General features: G+C 36.1%; 1 protein-coding gene across 9 annotated transcripts in view; it reads right to left on the bottom strand.

Moving 5' to 3' along the window:
• gulp1a (GULP PTB domain containing engulfment adaptor 1a) overlaps positions 1-17,185 on the bottom strand; it is a 196,770-nt gene that overhangs the window by 3,492 nt on the left and 176,093 nt on the right. For 6 of the 9 annotated variants that reach the window (XM_067444399.1, XM_067444397.1, XM_067444400.1 and 3 more), the window contains 9 exons: positions 10,255-10,316; positions 5,677-5,748; positions 5,185-5,283; positions 4,723-4,860; positions 4,395-4,511; positions 4,205-4,291; positions 3,777-4,001; positions 908-1,040; positions 664-758 (listed from right to left, as the gene is read on the bottom strand). In XM_067444399.1, coding sequence (XP_067300500.1) covers positions 664-758; positions 908-1,040; positions 3,777-4,001; positions 4,205-4,291; positions 4,395-4,511; positions 4,723-4,860; positions 5,185-5,283; positions 5,677-5,748; positions 10,255-10,316 — 1,028 coding nt within the window. The remainder of the gene's footprint in view (positions 1-663; positions 759-907; positions 1,041-3,776; positions 4,002-4,204; positions 4,292-4,394; positions 4,512-4,722; positions 4,861-5,184; positions 5,284-5,676; positions 5,749-10,254; positions 10,317-17,185) is intronic. The other 3 variants (XM_067444405.1, XM_067444404.1, XM_067444402.1) reach the window with 2 other exon arrangements.

Here is a 17,185-nt window from a genome sequence, read left to right as displayed (position 1 = left end):
GTCCAATCACAAAACGGGAAGCGCTGGCCCAATCAGAACTAGTTACGTATATCTGAAGGAGGGACTTCATAGAACAAGGAAATCATCAGGCCGTTTTTAGGACAGAGGAAACAGCGCTGTACAGATAAGAAAATTGTGTGAAAAATACTGTTTTTTTACACGCGAAACATGAACTCATGTTATATTGCACACTGTAAACATAATCAAAACTACGAAAACATGCAAAGAACGGGACCTTTAATAACTTTTAACATGTGTTCACTGCTGCCTGCTCCTAATGTGTGTGCACTAAACTTGAATGAGTTAAACCAGTGAAGTCCAACCCTGGTCCTGGAGGGCTACCATCCTGCAGATTTCAGTTCCAACCCACCTGTCTGTAATTATCAAGCAGCCCTGAACACCATGATTAGCTGGTTTAGGTGAGCTGAAATCTGCAGGGTGGAGTTAAACACAGAGGACAAATTCCGAGTATGGGTTACCATACTTGTCTTGTCCTTGTCACTTCACAACCCTCCCAAGACAAATCAAAAAAATTAGATGAAATCTCCTATTGGTCCCTTCTGAACGGAGTGCCTTTACAGCTGCAGCAATGCCCGTCGTTAGCTCCATTAACTGCTCATTCACACCAGTCCATTTGGTAATAATTCACAGACATGCAGTCACCTGCATCTCATCCAGCTTAGATTGGATGTCAGGAGGAAAGTCAGCTGCCCCGCAGGTGAATGGGTCAAATGGCTCTGCACCAAATATGTCTTTCCCTGAAGAAGAAGAGGGCAGTCTTTTTTCCTTTATTTTACAGGCTGGAGCTAACTTCTATAATATGTGAGAGTAAAAAAACTGCCTACGCAACCTGACCTTATGGTCGAATGAGCCAACGTTTCTCAACTTTTGGTAAATAAAGACTTACTCATCTCTGTAGGCCTTGCTGGGGGTGGAGGGGCTGAGCCATTACTTGCTGGTAATGGAACCAGCGGTGTCATAGGAGAAAATGGAACCATGTCAAATATGTCAGTGGGGGTCTTCGAGGACATGCTGTTTCCCTGCAAATATCAATAATTAGTCAAATAGATGAGCATTCTGAATACCTCATTTAAATTTCCCTTTTATCTGTTAAAAAAGTGCTGCATATAGAGTTGTGCAGGTATGACGTCAGAACTCAAGGAGTTACTTTTTTTTCTGATTCATGTGTAGTTACTCGTTACTAGCCACTAAGTATTGTGTAGTAATTTACTAGCCACTAAGTATTTTCACTGGCCATAATTTTGACATGAGAAAAACCTGCCATACAGACATTTTTAATATTTTAAATATTTGGCAGCAGGTACTTTAACTGCTGTCACTTTAAGACCTGATGCACGGATCCATTATGCTGTTACACACGTGCTCTTTCTCCACTCTGTTTACGTGAATACTCGGCAAGACAGGCATTTTGACATTATTTTGTATCTACTTGGCTGTTTAAGGCAGCGAAAACGAACTTAAACTAAATCAAGATGGCTTTATTTGCGTGCAAATTAGGTGAGCAACAAACTCTATGGAAATGAGAAAAATAATGTGCAATACCCTCAGTCCCATGTAGAAATTCAAACCCTGTAATAACAATAATATTCACTAGGAGAAAATGGAACAGGTGAGTGAGTGGAGGCGGGTTTGTGTGTCAACTTAGTGTCAGAGAGCTGAGCGCGCGAGAGCGCAGCTGGTATTGTGCATCTATTCTGCAGGAAATGAGTAGTGTGATAAGTGTTTCAGTATCGATATGCATTAAAAGGGGGGTGAAATGCTGTTTCATGCATACTGAGCTTTTTACACTGTTAAAAACTTGGATTCCCATCCTTAACATAGATAAAGTTTCAAAAACTAATGTTGGACATTTGATGGAGTATTTTTGTGTCAAAAATACTCCTTCCGGTTCCTCACAAGTTTCGGAGAGTTTTTTTTCGAGTATGGGTCGGCTTGACGTTAATAGAGCGGAAGGTCCTTGTATGGGCCGTACGGGCTCTTCTCCTGGTAGGGTGCGCGCGCGTGACCAGAGCGAGAGAGTGCACGCTGTAAACAGTCTCTCAGGTGCAGATCCACTCATCCGTGAACACTTATGTCGCTGTAGTCCGAGCCGCGCTCCCCTTTATTCCTATGGGTGACATCAAGCGACTTCAACGCTTCAGCAAAGCATTCCGGGAAGGCAGCGCTGCATTTGAACCGATTTGAACATAGAAATGACGGGAAGCTTCACAACATCACTTTAGTCGCGTCTCAAAGTGGATCTCCACGGTCACTGCTGTCACAGGACTTCACCAAATCATACCAAAAAAGTGTGTTTTTGACGGAGCGGTCCCAGCGATAAAGGTTCACGGTCGGTTAGTAAAACTGCTTCAGATGTCTATGCTGTTGGCTATTGTCGCATGAGTAAACATCACACTGTAAAAAATGTGGCTGTTTTTTGTTGGTTTAACTTAAAAAAGTAAGTAACCTGGTTGCCTTAAAATTTTGAGTTTATTGAAATTAAAAATTTGAGTTGATACAATGAAGGAAATTTGTTTAATAAATAGAAACTCAAAATATTATTGTATCTGAACCACATAAAAATTTGATAAATCATGAAAATAGCACTATTTGGCATGTTTCACTGCATCATCAGAAATAAAACACACACAATTACCCAATATGCTTAAAAAATCTTTTAATAATATTTTAATAAAGGTTGTCAAATCTCAAAAAATGTTCATTGTATTAACTCAAAATTTCAATTTCAATGAACTCAAAATTTTAAGGCAACCAGGTAACTTTTTTTCTAAATAATTTTTTACAGTGCAGTAAACGACACGATCGCGTGCTTTGTCTTATTTTAGCCTCCAAATCTGATTCTGGATCATATCTGTATTAGCTGAATCTGATCGATAGCCATGGATTTCTCCACGCTTGAGGACGTCACCGCTTTGTTCGCACTCGTCATTATTTAGCTCAGCCCACACGATACGCCTCCAGGCGCTCGGTTTTTTCTGGAAAGACTCGGTACAGCCTATATTTCTTTTAGAAATATAATAAAACTAAAGACTTTTCGGAGATATGAAGGATGCAATACTACTCTATAGGTACTCAAGATTGACATGAGATTGACTGGAACTGAGTGTTTCACCCCCCCCCCTTTAAAAATATTTTTGACAACACTACATTGCACTTAGTTTATTATTTCATATGCCCTTTAAAAAATACTATGAGGGTGTGTGTAATGCACACTGTAGAAAAGACTTTCTTTTACACGTAAATCGAAAAACCTCACAGGAAAACCTTTTAAAGGAACCAGGTTCTGATGTCATACCTGCATTACTCTATTCAAGTGTTTATAATGTTCAAGTTAACTTAAAATCATAATAATACCCTATTCAATCAATCAAACAAACTAATAAAAAACCTCTTCGCTGATGCTGCAAAATCCTCTCACTTCCTCATCTTTTACATGATCTAATCCAATTTATAATTCCCAAATTATAAATTTAAGCCCCACTTTTTTCCTTTATTTACTTGTAAATATGTCAAAATACGGAAAAAAATGGAGTACAGGAGTAAAATTCCTGACCACTTAAGGCTGGTTCACACTGATCCAACAAAACCCAACAACCACTGAAATCTAGTGCTGGCGTTTGTTGGGGCTGTGTGAACTAGCCTGTAAAATCTGAGGGTAAAACTTGTAAGCTTTGAAAGAAAAGAAAAGAAAACCACACTGAAACCAACAACCAAGATCACAAATAGAGAAAGAGTGAACAGAAAAAGTGCTTAACAGGAGGGCGAGGAACACTGGCTCCACTGGGAGGCTTTGACAGAGCTGGTTTAGAAGGTGGAGGAGTCAGAAGACCAGCAGAAATGTTAGAGTCTGGTGAGCTCATTGGCGTTAGTGTAACAGAAGAGATTTCAAGACATGAGAACGAGGTCACGTTGTGACACCAGAAGAGAGATGAGGGTCTCTGAAGCATATAGGCCTCATTAGAAGAGTTAATGTGAAGAAGCTGTGGAAAGATCAGAACTAGTCAGTGCTGGTGTTCTAGTTTTCCTGCTGTGTTTTTTCTAAAAAGAAAAGAAAAGGAAAAGCTCATGAGTTTGTAGAATGTCTTTAGGCATAGCTGATGTCTGTTTTATATGCAGCTAATTAACAGAATGGTGAGTGGCAATTAGATGCACTCTACAGACAGGAAGTCCATGCAGCGCTTACAGGAGGAACTTGAGCAATCATCAGCTGTTCCTCTAAGACTTGCAACTGCTTCTTCAACTCAGAATTTTCAGCTTCGAGATCTTGAATCTGTAAAGACAGATATCGATTTGTCATACACAAATGGTCCTATTGAATCATTGAGAACCACCAGTTATGGCCTTCTCTAACTGTAACTGTATATCATGCTCACTCTTTTCTGTAGGCCACCTATCTGTTTCCTTGTCTCTACGTCCTTTCCCCCGGATTCCAGAAACTTCTTGTATGCCAAGTCAAAAGCTTGGCCAATGGTCAACGTTATCTCCTCTGCCTGGAATCGACAGATAAATTGCAGATGATTCTCCTAGTAACAGCGTTTGGTTTAGCCATTTGTCTTTTGAGCCACATTTAGTATTCTTTTAAATTAAAAGTTATAACAATGTAGTTATAAAGTTAATATTTAATTTATAAATATGTAATAGTGACCAGAATCAATTCATTAAAAATAATTAGGACTATTATGACATTATCTGTTGACTTACACATTTTTCACTGTCAAACACATAGCAGAGATGTTTGTTGGACTCTGAATCTTTACAAATGAATGTGAATATCCTTTTGTCCGTCTTATCATCGGCACAGAAGGATATCCGGTGCAACTGACAGTTGTACTGTACTTCCTGTGAAGAAGAAAACAAGATTAGAGACAGTACAGACAAAATATAGGGTCTTTAGATAGATATGGGCATACAGTGGCACCAAACAGTATTAGGACACGCTTATAAAATATTTTAACGTAAATTAAACAACAAGTTAACCAACTCTCGCAAATGTTTACCTCAGGTTCACATGGGTGTCCTAGCAGAGTAACCATGAACATGATCCACCAACATTTAACAACCAGAAAGTGCCATTTTAGCATCTCAATTGTCTCTACTTAAACAACATGGATCATGTTGGACATAATCTGTTTCATAAATCTGTTTGTTAGGCTATGCACATACCTTTGATTTAGGCTCTAATATTTTTACTCCATAGATAGAGATCTGTAATTCCACTTTTGGGATCTTCTGTCCCTCTGACTTCTTAATATGCCTCTGAAACTTTGGAAAGAAAAAGAAAAGAAAAGAAGAAAGAAAAAATCACAGTAAGACTCAAAGAGATCTTAATTGTATATTAATTATATTAATAACAACAACAACAACAATAATAGTTATTGTTATTATTATTAATAATATCTAATTATTATCATAAGTATTTGTACTAGTATTACTAAAATTATTTAAATGTGGCTTTCAATGGAATTTCTTATTTAAAAAAAAAGGCAAAATTCTGACAACTATGCATCATTTAACAGCTGTGATCCACCACTGAAAGTCTGGAACAGCTGGAGGGTGCTGATATTACATCCTCTCAAGAGAAATACACTTTCTGTTTCCAGATGAAAACAATGGCGACTATTGTGTGCAGTCAATATAAAAACTACAGTAACTTACCTTGAGCTTTCTGACTGCATCTTTCACAATTTCTGTGCCTTTGGGTTGATCAACTTCTGTATTCCCCAGAAACTGTGGGAGAAACATGAGAATCATATGGTGTGGATTTAATTAAAAAAAAAAAAAAAAAAGTCTGTCAATGAAACAATAAGCTGCAGATGAAGTAGACTTTTTAAAAGTCAAAGTAAACAAAACCAGTAGACCCTTGTGCAAATAAGTTATTTTGGGTTCAGTTATGTTAATTTCAATAAAAGGCGTTGATGATAACTAAGAACACTTTCCACATTTATTATAGAACAGAATGGAGCTTGATTTTCCATCAAGAGGTGCATCAAAGTTTGTTCAAGATCTTGTATTGACAATGCAAGAGTCCAGCACTCTGTAAAGTCTCCTCCAGCACATAAGAAAACATTCAATGATTTTCAGGTCTGGAGCTCTGGACTCAGAGATGCCAGTTCATGGGTGAAAATTATTCGACAAGCTCCCTCCAAACCATTATTTCACAATCTGACCCTTATGAATCTTGACATTGTCATCCTGGAATATGGTATGTCTTCCTACATGGTTAAGAAATGAAAAGCCACACACACCATCAATTAGGGTTAGAAGAACTGTTGTCAAACATATAACATATAATCACTGCAATAATGATTCAATCTTTGACTCTTAAGCATTTGCTTATTAAAATCCAAACAGCGATTTTTGTTGTTATTGTTGTTTTTGGCCAGGCAGTGTAATATATAGGCCTATATACAACCCAACATGAACAACAATACATTTAGCTTCCAATAGATGGAGCTATTAAGCTTTTACCCAGTGCTTGTGGTCAAGAAACTGTGCTAGCTGATTTAACAAAGGTCCTTAAAACGTACAGAAAACGTACAGTAATGGCTTACACCTTGCAATTACTTCTTTCGTTTAATGACTACTCTATTTAAATTAATAAATGAACAGCAATTTGACAGTAACCACAACGATTCCTAGACTATACTAATGTGATTTTCTTGTCTGACCTATTTTCACTCATCACAAAAACATTACTTTTCTCTGCTGAAGTTATAAACAGAATCTTTAAATGGTTCCTCCACCTTTGCAAACATTAGTTTGTGATTCAGTCATTACTGCTGGTCAGCCTCATTCTACGATTGCACTGAAAGTAATGGATTCATGAATAGTCCTACTTATTACACATACACATGTAATGTGAAAAACTAAATTCTTCTGGTGGACAAGAACTGCAGTATCTTCCAAACTGGAGTTAGACAAATCAGACTCCATAAATGCATCTGCAGCACGTAGTTATGATGGATGTCGTCCACACTCAAGGGCAAGCGAGCACGGTAGGACAGAAAGTGAGGGAGGAGTGATAGATACACTACATTACACTGGGTGGAGAGTCTCTTGTCCCTGACGACTGTTCTCTGCTGGTCTATTCGAAGGTGTTTTTTTAGCCAAAGACACCCTGCCATTGCACATCTATCACCTGCTACACTGGCAGAATTCCCTTTTTCCCTTCTTTAACTCACTTTCTTTGTCTATTTTCTTCTCCTCTCCAAAGGCAAACAACACTGAAACTTCAGCAGCTCTGAGAATCAAAAATTTGTTTTTGAGGAATTCAGTAAGACATCCTAGAAACACTGCTAGGGAGTAGACAGCTTCTCAGCTCCGAACAGAAGATGAGTCTTTGGTGTAACTGAGCGTAAAACAGCACTGACAGTGTATACGGGATGTTCTTTCCCACAAGATGTTTGATGAATAGCAAAAGAGACACAAACAAATTCATTGTTTTGTGAAAAGACTGTGCAAAGAATTACAAAGAAGAAAAAAAAAGTGAAAATTGACAGTGTTTGCATCGATCCATCCATTTTAGGCAGTCTCTGTTTAGACCTCTGGATATTTGCCGTCTTATTTTTTGGAAGTAGAATTGCTGTATTTATGCCAACAAGCATTAAAGTCAACATGAAATCAAAACTGACCCCATTTTATTTCTTTGTACATATTTCTGGTTTTATTCTGCAAGATTCACTGTTATTTCAAGCCATTTATTGTCATAGTTCATAGCACAAGAGTTTTTGTACTCTATAAGGCAAAAATAAATAGTTATATTCAGACAAAGCATTTAAAATGATCAAAATATATTTACCTCTCTCAAATAAATGCTGTTCTTTATCAAAGAATCCTAGGATTGAAGAATCCTAATTAAAAAAAAGTACCAAAAAATTCCTAAAGGTGTTCCTAACCTGTATGAGTTTCTTTCTTCTAAAGTTTTTAGCCAACAGTGACTTTTTTTCATACTATGGAAATCAATGGGGATCAGCAACTGTTTGGTTACACACATTCTTTAAAATATATATTTTTTGTGTTCAACAGATAAAACTAAATGCATACAGGTTTGGAACAAGTTGAGGGTAAGTAAATGACAATTTTTATTTTCATTTTTTTGGTGAACTATCCCTTTAAAGGCACATCATGTAAGTTTTCCCCGCTAGAGGGCGCTTATTCAAAACAATGTGTAGCTTGATGACGCCATGAATGAATGTGGAATCATGGGAGTTGTAGTCTTGACTCTTTACCGCCATAGCATCAACACCGAATTTTCTGGGTTTCTGTGATTTCACTGTTATATGCTAGGGGGGCACTGTTACGCATCTTCTGAATGAGTACTGAATCTCCTGATCAAAAGACTAAAAAAACAAGCAATCGTATGTAAGCAGATGCATATGTAAAATAACGTGTTCATCAACATTAAACATCATATAAATCAAAACTTCATATATTACTAAATGAAATGTCAACCCATGGCGGGGAAAGAATTAAAGTTACGGTGGTATGAAGCGGGATTATTTTTATTTTCCGTTTACAGATAAAATGAGCCAAAAAGAGATTTAACTCGGACTGAAATGTCAAAATGTACTGAATGCCCATGAGAAGGACACAATATAATGCAATACTAGACATTGCCTTTAAGGCATGAACACTGCACAGTGAAATTCTCATTAGGTCAACAGGATCATAAAAAAAAAGTTGATGAAGAAAATACACGTTAACTGCAAAATAATTAAGAATTAAGGTAAATAATTAAGGTGTGAAACCCTCAGGAACCATCAGGGATGTTGAGAGTGACTCTTGAAGGACCCGCACCAGATCCTCTCGTAACACTGTTTGAAGAACACATCTTCGTTTTGGGAGTTCACTTTTAGTCCATCTCCTATCCTTAAAAATAAACTCCCAAAACTTACTGCCAGATTCTGAAAGATGAATTCTTCAAACAATGGTAGGAGAGAGCATGGTGCTAGTCCTTCAAGAGTCACTCTCAACCTTACCTGTCTATAAAGCCTATACAAAGAGTCTTCTGCAACACTTCTTCATGTATTTTACAACAATTACACTTGTGATTCTTGTGTGTGTGTGTGTGGGGGGGGGACACCTTGTACACTTCTGGAGACTCCAGGTAGGTTGCAGTTCAGGAAGATGGTGATGCTGGAGACTAAAGGGTTCCTGATGATTTCACAATTCTTTAACTTAATTATTTTGCAGTTAACATGTGTCTTTTCTTCGCCACCTGTTTTTGTCTGACCCTGATAACCCAATGAGCATTTCCCTGTACAATGGTCATGCCTTAACTGAAATGCCTAGTATTGCATTAGCATTATGCCCATCATGGGCATATAATCATTTTGGACTTTTCAGTCTGAAATCTCGACACAAATCTCTTTTCTGGCTCATTTTATCTGTAAAAGAAAATGTGCCTAAAAATTCTGCACACCTGAATATGAGGTGTTTTTCATTTCCAGCCTTCATGAACAATTATATATCCCTTATTAATGATTAAATTAAAAAAAAAAGATTCAAATGGCCATGAATCAATGAATCGATCAATGATTCGGATCGCCAATGTCACGTGATTTCAGCAGTTTGGATCGCGTGTCAAAATGCCAAACTGCTGAAATCACGTGACACTGGCGATCCGAATCATTGATCGATTCATTGATTCATGGCCATTTTAATCTTTTTTTTGAGGAACACGGAAAAGAAGACAATACTGAATAAAGTCATAGTTTTTGATATTTTTGGACCAAAATGTATTTTCGATGCTTCAAGAGATTCTAATGAACTTACTGATGTCACATATGGACTACTTTAAAGATGTTTTTATTCCCTTTCTGGACATGGACAGTAAACTGTGTTCTGAAGATGAACGGAGGTCTTACGGATGTGGAACAACATTAGGGTGAGTCATTTATGACATCAATTTCATTTTTGGTTGAACTAACCCTTTAAGACTAGAGTACTAGCTGCAGAAAATGTAGCTTTAGGTGACATTTACAAAAAACGTATTTTAAATTAATAATACTCCATGATGTTTAACTGTATTTTAAATTAAATAAATTGTGAGAGAATTCTTTCAAAAAGATCTCTTACTGCCCAGATCTCTTACTGAACAGTAGTAAACAAGTGCAGAAAGGAAGTAAACTAAAATATACAACAAAAAAGTAAGGATTAGCAAAACAGCCTCATACATCTATACAATAAATCTCAAGGAAAAATATTTAGTTGAAAGAGAGGTTCATAACATACCTTGGCATTGTATGCTATAAAATGCTTGGCCAGAGCTTCTGGAGTGTGCATCCAGGATTTATCTAGAAAGAGACAGAACACTATTAACTCAATAAAGCACTTTATAAAATATGCAATATCTTAACTATATTGTGAATAGTTAATCAAACAAACAGTCTATAAAAATATGTCAGCCCATTAAATAAGATGCTTTTTTAGACCTCTTAGCAGAGAAAATTCTAGTGAAAGTGTATAAACAATAAATCAGTTATTATAAATGATTATTTATTAAAACAACTTCTGTTCAAACCCTTTAGCAGTTAAACCCATGTAAATATCTTGATTATAATACATAATTATTTCCCCTTTAGAATAACTTAAATAATTAAAACGATTGCCAAAGATGAACAGCCAAATGCCTGTGTACAAGAAGGATTTCAACAAATGCTGCCATGTAGCTCAAACAGGCTTGAAGGGGAATTACTGAAATTGGCCTTAAGGGAGTGCAGACAGGGGGTCAGATGTGACGGACAGGAGACACAGCCGTGCCTGTGCTTGTGTGACAGCTTAGAGGAAACTGAAAGGCCTAACCGTGACAAACAAGCCACAGGAGTCACAACATTCAGAGCGCCTGCCGATTTACCCGGCATCAACACCTGAAGCTCATGAACAGTTAGCCACACCATTGTGTGTCCGAAATCACTCTCTATTCCCTATAGGGTACATATAGGAGTGTCGGCCATTTGGTCAACATTTCACACTTTTCCCCCATTTTTTTCTTTAAACTTTGCTTTAATGCTCCACAAATGTGAAGCTTCTGAGAGTGCTAAGCAACGGTATTCTGGACATTCGCCATACAGCCATTTAGAGGGAAACAACGACCAATTAATCTCCCATTTAGCCAAGTATAACTCAGTCAGATCGAAATAAAAGATCCCTGAGGACTCAGAACCTCTTCTGGTATTTCAAGAAAGCAGCAATCGATTTTAATCAGCAGTTAATTGTAAATATTCAGAAAAAGAAATGGCCATCTGCCTGAATTCATTTCAAAAGTCAGTTATAGATATAACGTCATATACATGAACTTCAAAGTTAACTATAAAGGTTGAAAGTTGTATATTTTGATAACATTTTTATCCTCATAAATCCATTGCTTAGTGAAAATCTGTCAGTTTTTCTTCTTCCATGGATTGCCCGCTGAGATTCCTCATACAGTGTGATTCATAGGTCAAATGAGGAACGCACACCTCAAAATGTCACAGTGTTCTCGCGTACAACCATGAACGGTAGATGTTTCATAGAGATCACAGTGGTGCAGAAACTGATGGGAACATATCTGGAGAAATGCATTGCTTACTTTTTATATTTTTTGAAAGGAAACCAATATAAATGGAGAATGGGTGACAAACGAAGAGAAAAATCTGTCAAAAGGTCATTACAGAAAGCACTGAAATGTGTCAAAAGTGATAGAGTCTGTGGCCTGTCTATTTCTGTGCATACCTGAGCATCTCGACTATCTGTTTTTCCTACTAATAGCAGACAGAGGGAGTGTTCTGCATTTAATGAACTGTATTGAATTGGAAGAGCGGCCAAATATCGATAGTGTTTCCCACACTAATATCCAATGATCAAAGAGGGAACATCAAGTCTGTCAAATCAGAACATCTTGGCATATTCTTAACAGGATTCCTCTGCAAGGGCTTCAGAGGAGCGTAAGAGTCTTGGTAGTCTCCACATCTAATTTAACAGCTCACTGCTTTGATTCATGGAGCTCTGAATGGCAATAAGGCGGCGTTAGCAAAAATAAGATACGAATAATCGATTACAATAGTAATGCTTCTTTAAGACACTAACAAAAAGTAAATAAATGCCCCGGGCACTAAGCCTTTTTGTTGTATTTCAATTGAAAAGATTTAAGTGTTGAATATGCATTTTAATACATGTTCTGGAGTGCAAGCACCTTAGCAATTTTTCATTAAAGAAAGATTATGTTTTATCCATATTCGCAGGGTATTGCCATCTCCAGCTACATGCTACGTAAGCCTGGAGGTATTAGCAATGTGATGATGACATGTTCAGAAATTTCTTCAAGCGTTTTGCAGGGAAATAAATAAAAGAAAAGAAAAGACAGAAAAAGATGGCACAATCAGTACTGTAATATAAGTAATTATGCAGTATAGTGTATAATTTAGCTAAGGTTATTTATTGTGAAGTGCTCTGGGAATACTAATTCATCACTAATTAAGCAGTTGCATTCACCAAACAAAATCATTTCTGAGCTTAAAAGCATGAAAAGAAAAAAAAGAGACACAAATCACATCAGAGATTATGCTAAATCATTACTCAAAGTTGCATGACTGAGAAATCTTTTAGGCTGTTCAAGCTGATCTTGTGTGGGTTCAAGCTTGATATTATTATGCTCTAAATAACAGACACAGTTGTTATTTAATGTTCTGTGTCTGGTAATTGGATGCATAAGTCTGGAAAGAATCTGGGTCCAATTATTTCTTTGTCACACACATAACAGTGTTTCTGCCTTCGAGCTTTGAGAATTACAAAACATCAATTCAGAAACTAACACAGTCTATACCTATTGAGTTTGTGAACAGTAATTGAACCTGGAACATTTCATTATTCTATATTTCGGCACAACCCTAAAGAATCAACACATATTTTGGTAACATTCTTTGGTATACCCTTTATGGGTTAAAATGATTGATTCTTCTTCTGTGTCAAAAAAATTAGGATATTAACCCTCTGGGGTTCTTCGGTCATTTCTGACCCGAATTTTTTTTTGAAAGAAATGTTAAAAATCGTAGCTTCATCTGAATGGTACGAAACTTGGTGAGGGTATTGGTACTTGGTATATGGACAGAAAAAAAAATTGGGGACACGATTGGAAAAGTCTAAGTGGTCGTAAAAAAAATAGTCACACTCGGGGCCTTCGGGTCAAAAAAGACCCCCATAGGAAATGAATGGGAAATTGGCAAAAATATGAAAATACAGAGTTTTTTGTGCATATAATCTACAAATCAGCCAGGATGCAGAAAAAAAGGACTCAACAGTGAAGGGGTGAATCTCTAAAACATCAAGAGTGCAAAACAGACAAACAAAAACTCACACACACACACACACACACACACACACACACACACACAGGTTCTGTAATGCACTCTAGTGGTAAAAATGTGCTATTGCGTGATAAAAATGCTCACTGTGTCCACCAGATGGCACCAATCAAATAAAAAAAATGCTTTCATGAGGCCTAGGCTTGACTCTAAAATGAAATACAGCTTTAATAAAAAAAGGGAAAAAAATAAAAAATAAAATTCTATTATATTCAATGGGAAAAAATGGGTCATAATTATTGCATAAATATTATTTATAAATCATAAAATTATCTCAAAACACCAAAAAAGAAAAGAAAAAATATTATTGAACAAAAATATATTTCATTGATTTTACTCAATTTTTTTTTTTTTTTATTCCCGACCTCCGGGTCCTTTTAGACCCGAAGGTCCTGAGTGTGACCCATAAATGAAGAACCCCAGAGGGTTAAGTAAAGATCATGTTCCACACTGTAACAATTTTTTGTTGATTTTTGTTGGTTTAACTTAAAAAAGTAAGTAACCTGGTTGCCTTAAAATTTTGAGTTTATTGAAATTAAAAAGTTTAGTTGATACAATGAAGGGAATTTGTTTAATAAATAGAAACTCAAAATATTATTGTATCTGAACCACATAAAAAAATTGATAAATCATGAAAATAGCACAAGTTTCACTGTGTCATCAGAAATAAAACACACACAATTACCCAATATGCTTACAAAATCTTTTAATAATCTTTTAATAAATGTTGTCAAATCTTAAAAAATGTTCATTGTATTAACTCAAAACTTTAATTTCAATGAACTCAAAATTTTAAGGTAACCAGGTAACTTTTTTTCTAAATAATTTTTTACAGTGCATGAAGACATTTTTATAAATTTCCTACCGTAAATATATATAAAAATGTATTATACGTAGTAATATGCATTTCAAAGGACTTTATTTGAACAACTTTAAAGGCGATTTTCTCATTATGTAGACTTTTTTGCACCCTCAGATTCCAGATTTTCAAATAGTTGTATCTCTGCCAAATATTGTCCTATCCTAACAAACCACACATCAATTCAACGCTATTTAATTAGCTTTCATTTGATGTATAAATCTCAATTAAAAAAAAAATGTACCCCTGTGACTGGTTTTGTGGTCCAGACATATATTATTAAGCTATTTACAAATAGTGAGTTCCTCTTCATATAATTGTATTGGTTTTATTAGCTCATAAATAGATAGTTAGATAGTTGTTAACCAGTCAAACCATAAATGAACCATACACAAGATGTCTGACAGTATTTTAAACCAGCAGTAAAGCAAAACCGCATTGTTTTTGTGTTTGTCCCTTTAAATGCAAATGAGCTGCTACACCATGTCCCCATTCCAGTGGTTCCTTTACACGAGCATACAACAAAACTAATCTCACTCAGCCTACATGTCAGAAATAACCAGTTGTGGAGAGCAGCCTTACATGTTTGAACCATTTGGTATAAAACCATCACAAAGCATTCTAGAAAGCTCATTCAGAAAGGAAATTTGCAAACATTCACAAAATATGAAGTGCCATCCTTACTTGTGTTTTGGATATTAACACAAAGGCATTAGAACACGAAGCATTGGTATTGACCCATCCTTCAGATACAACTTTTTTTCAAATCCAGTGTACTACTGACCCTCATTGGTGAAGCAGTCACGCATAAAACGTTTTGCGCAAATGTATAGCTTTTTACTGACATTTCTTGAAAAATGAAATTCAACAACAGTTGCCTCAGTGGCTCGGAAGTCTATGAAAATTCTTATGTTCGTTTTATGGTGAAGAAATTGTAACAGATAGCTAGCTGATATACAGAAAGTAAACAGAAATGCCGGTCTCTTTGCTTCACTCTCAGGGGTGTGTCTATGCTAAAAGGCCAGATCATCAACAGTCATGGGCAGGGGTTTCCTATTCTTAAGTAGGAGTTGGGGCGGAATCTGAAACTGTGTTATAAGATATTGATTATGGGGATTATAAAAGAAGTTTTGGTTGGATTTTTACCATTATAAAAAGTGGGTTATTTAAACACACTGTGAACACATCTGCGTACAAACACTTTATAAAAGTGAATAATATGTCTTTAAACCAAACTTTATTGGACATTAATTGCATTAGTATTAAGAGTTTCTTGCGTTCAATTCATGTCACCTTTAATTACATATTTTTATTTATTTAAATATCTCATACAATACAGTTTCAAACAGTAAAACATTTTTAAACTAACTTTACATATGAGCTAATTAAACAACATTTTGTTAATTACAGTGAAAATAAAAAAGCACTTACTATTTTCATAACCTTTTAATATATTAACAATGTAGAGACTACAATATGTATACAATGAATAAACTATAAACTTAGTTTGCTAATTATTTATAAGTACTTTATTGCTGCATACTTAGTGTTACCCATTGTTTTGCCATCCATCCATCCATTCATCCATCCATCCTAAACATCTTTATAAACTTTTTTTTCCTAGAAGATTTTATTAGGCTGAGTTTTATAAGACAAATTATCATTCATTAAAAAGGAATAATAATTAATGCCAAAAAGAAACAATAAAGAAAGACATATTTACACTACTCATTCACCCACTTCATTTTAATGCAGGACGGCATTAGTTAGACTTCATTAGACAGAAACCTCTCTGTAAATCTTCTGAAACGTCACTTTAGCACTCACACTGCTGGTAATGAATGCACGGCCATAAAATGATTACTGTCTCTCTCTGGTAAATGTCGCTATTGTTCATAAGCGGCCTGGATAGACCTTTTTGTGTTAGTTGGAGAATTTACTGCTGTCTTTCAGACAGATGGGCTATTGGTGTTCTCCAACAGCACTGTCCTGTGCACCAGAAAGACGCCGATTGTGACAGAAGGAACATCCGTGCAAGGCAGCGAAAGGAAATGTGCTGTGGCCGAAATAGCTTTTTTCAGCGCCAAAACAATTACTTTGTTATGCCTAACCTCTTTATGAAATCAGATTACAACCTTTTCTGGATAAATTATCAAATTATAGCTGAATGTAGTAAACTAGAGATGTAGCTATATGCATGATGCAGTACAATGATGAACTGTTTGAATATTGCAATGGGAAAAAAAATTATAGGCCCTTGGTGATCAGCTATATTGAACTATATGATATTATTAGCAGTGGGGTACACAGTTCATGAAAACATTAAACAAACCACGCTAAAATAATTAGTCTCAATGTAACTAATAACAAATAAAATAAAAAACACTTTTGGTAATAGGAGAGTAGCCTAACATGCACTTAAAAATGGCATTGTGCATACCTATAATATAATCTATCATTCATATAAAAAACAGATGTGTTACAGTCATCTGAAAACATCTCTAAACATCACCATATCTTCCATCATCCCGAAGGATTTAGCTCTGGACAGCACTCGTGATTATAGTCCATATCTTCAAAGCGAGCCAGACAGAGCAACAGGAGCTCCTAACATAGAAATATTACCAGTGCAATCCCTGCCATCTGGGATCGAACCCTGGCCAGAAGGGTTTATCACATCAAAGATCCATTAATTCAATTTGGAAAGAAGGGTGGGACAGGTGGTTGTAAATATAGAGAAAAAAAACAGACCTCTGGAGTCAGACAGGTTGTCTGCTCCAAGCCACTGAGAAATGACAAGAGAGAAAGGGAGGAGAGACCAGGGGATGAACAAAGAAAGGTGGAGAAAGAAAGAATATGAGAGAGAAGTACAGACAGCAGTATGAAAAAGGAGAGTCTGAATAGTAGAGTTTTATAAGGGTTTCTGTTAGTACTGTCAGTTTGAACACATTCATTTTATAATTAT

Source organism: Pseudorasbora parva, chromosome 5, assembly GCF_024679245.1.
Source record: "Pseudorasbora parva isolate DD20220531a chromosome 5, ASM2467924v1, whole genome shotgun sequence".
Taxonomy (NCBI): domain Eukaryota; kingdom Metazoa; phylum Chordata; class Actinopteri; order Cypriniformes; family Gobionidae; genus Pseudorasbora; species Pseudorasbora parva.
Note: the sequence above shows the minus strand (reverse complement) of the source record. Positions and strands in the feature narration are given on the sequence as shown.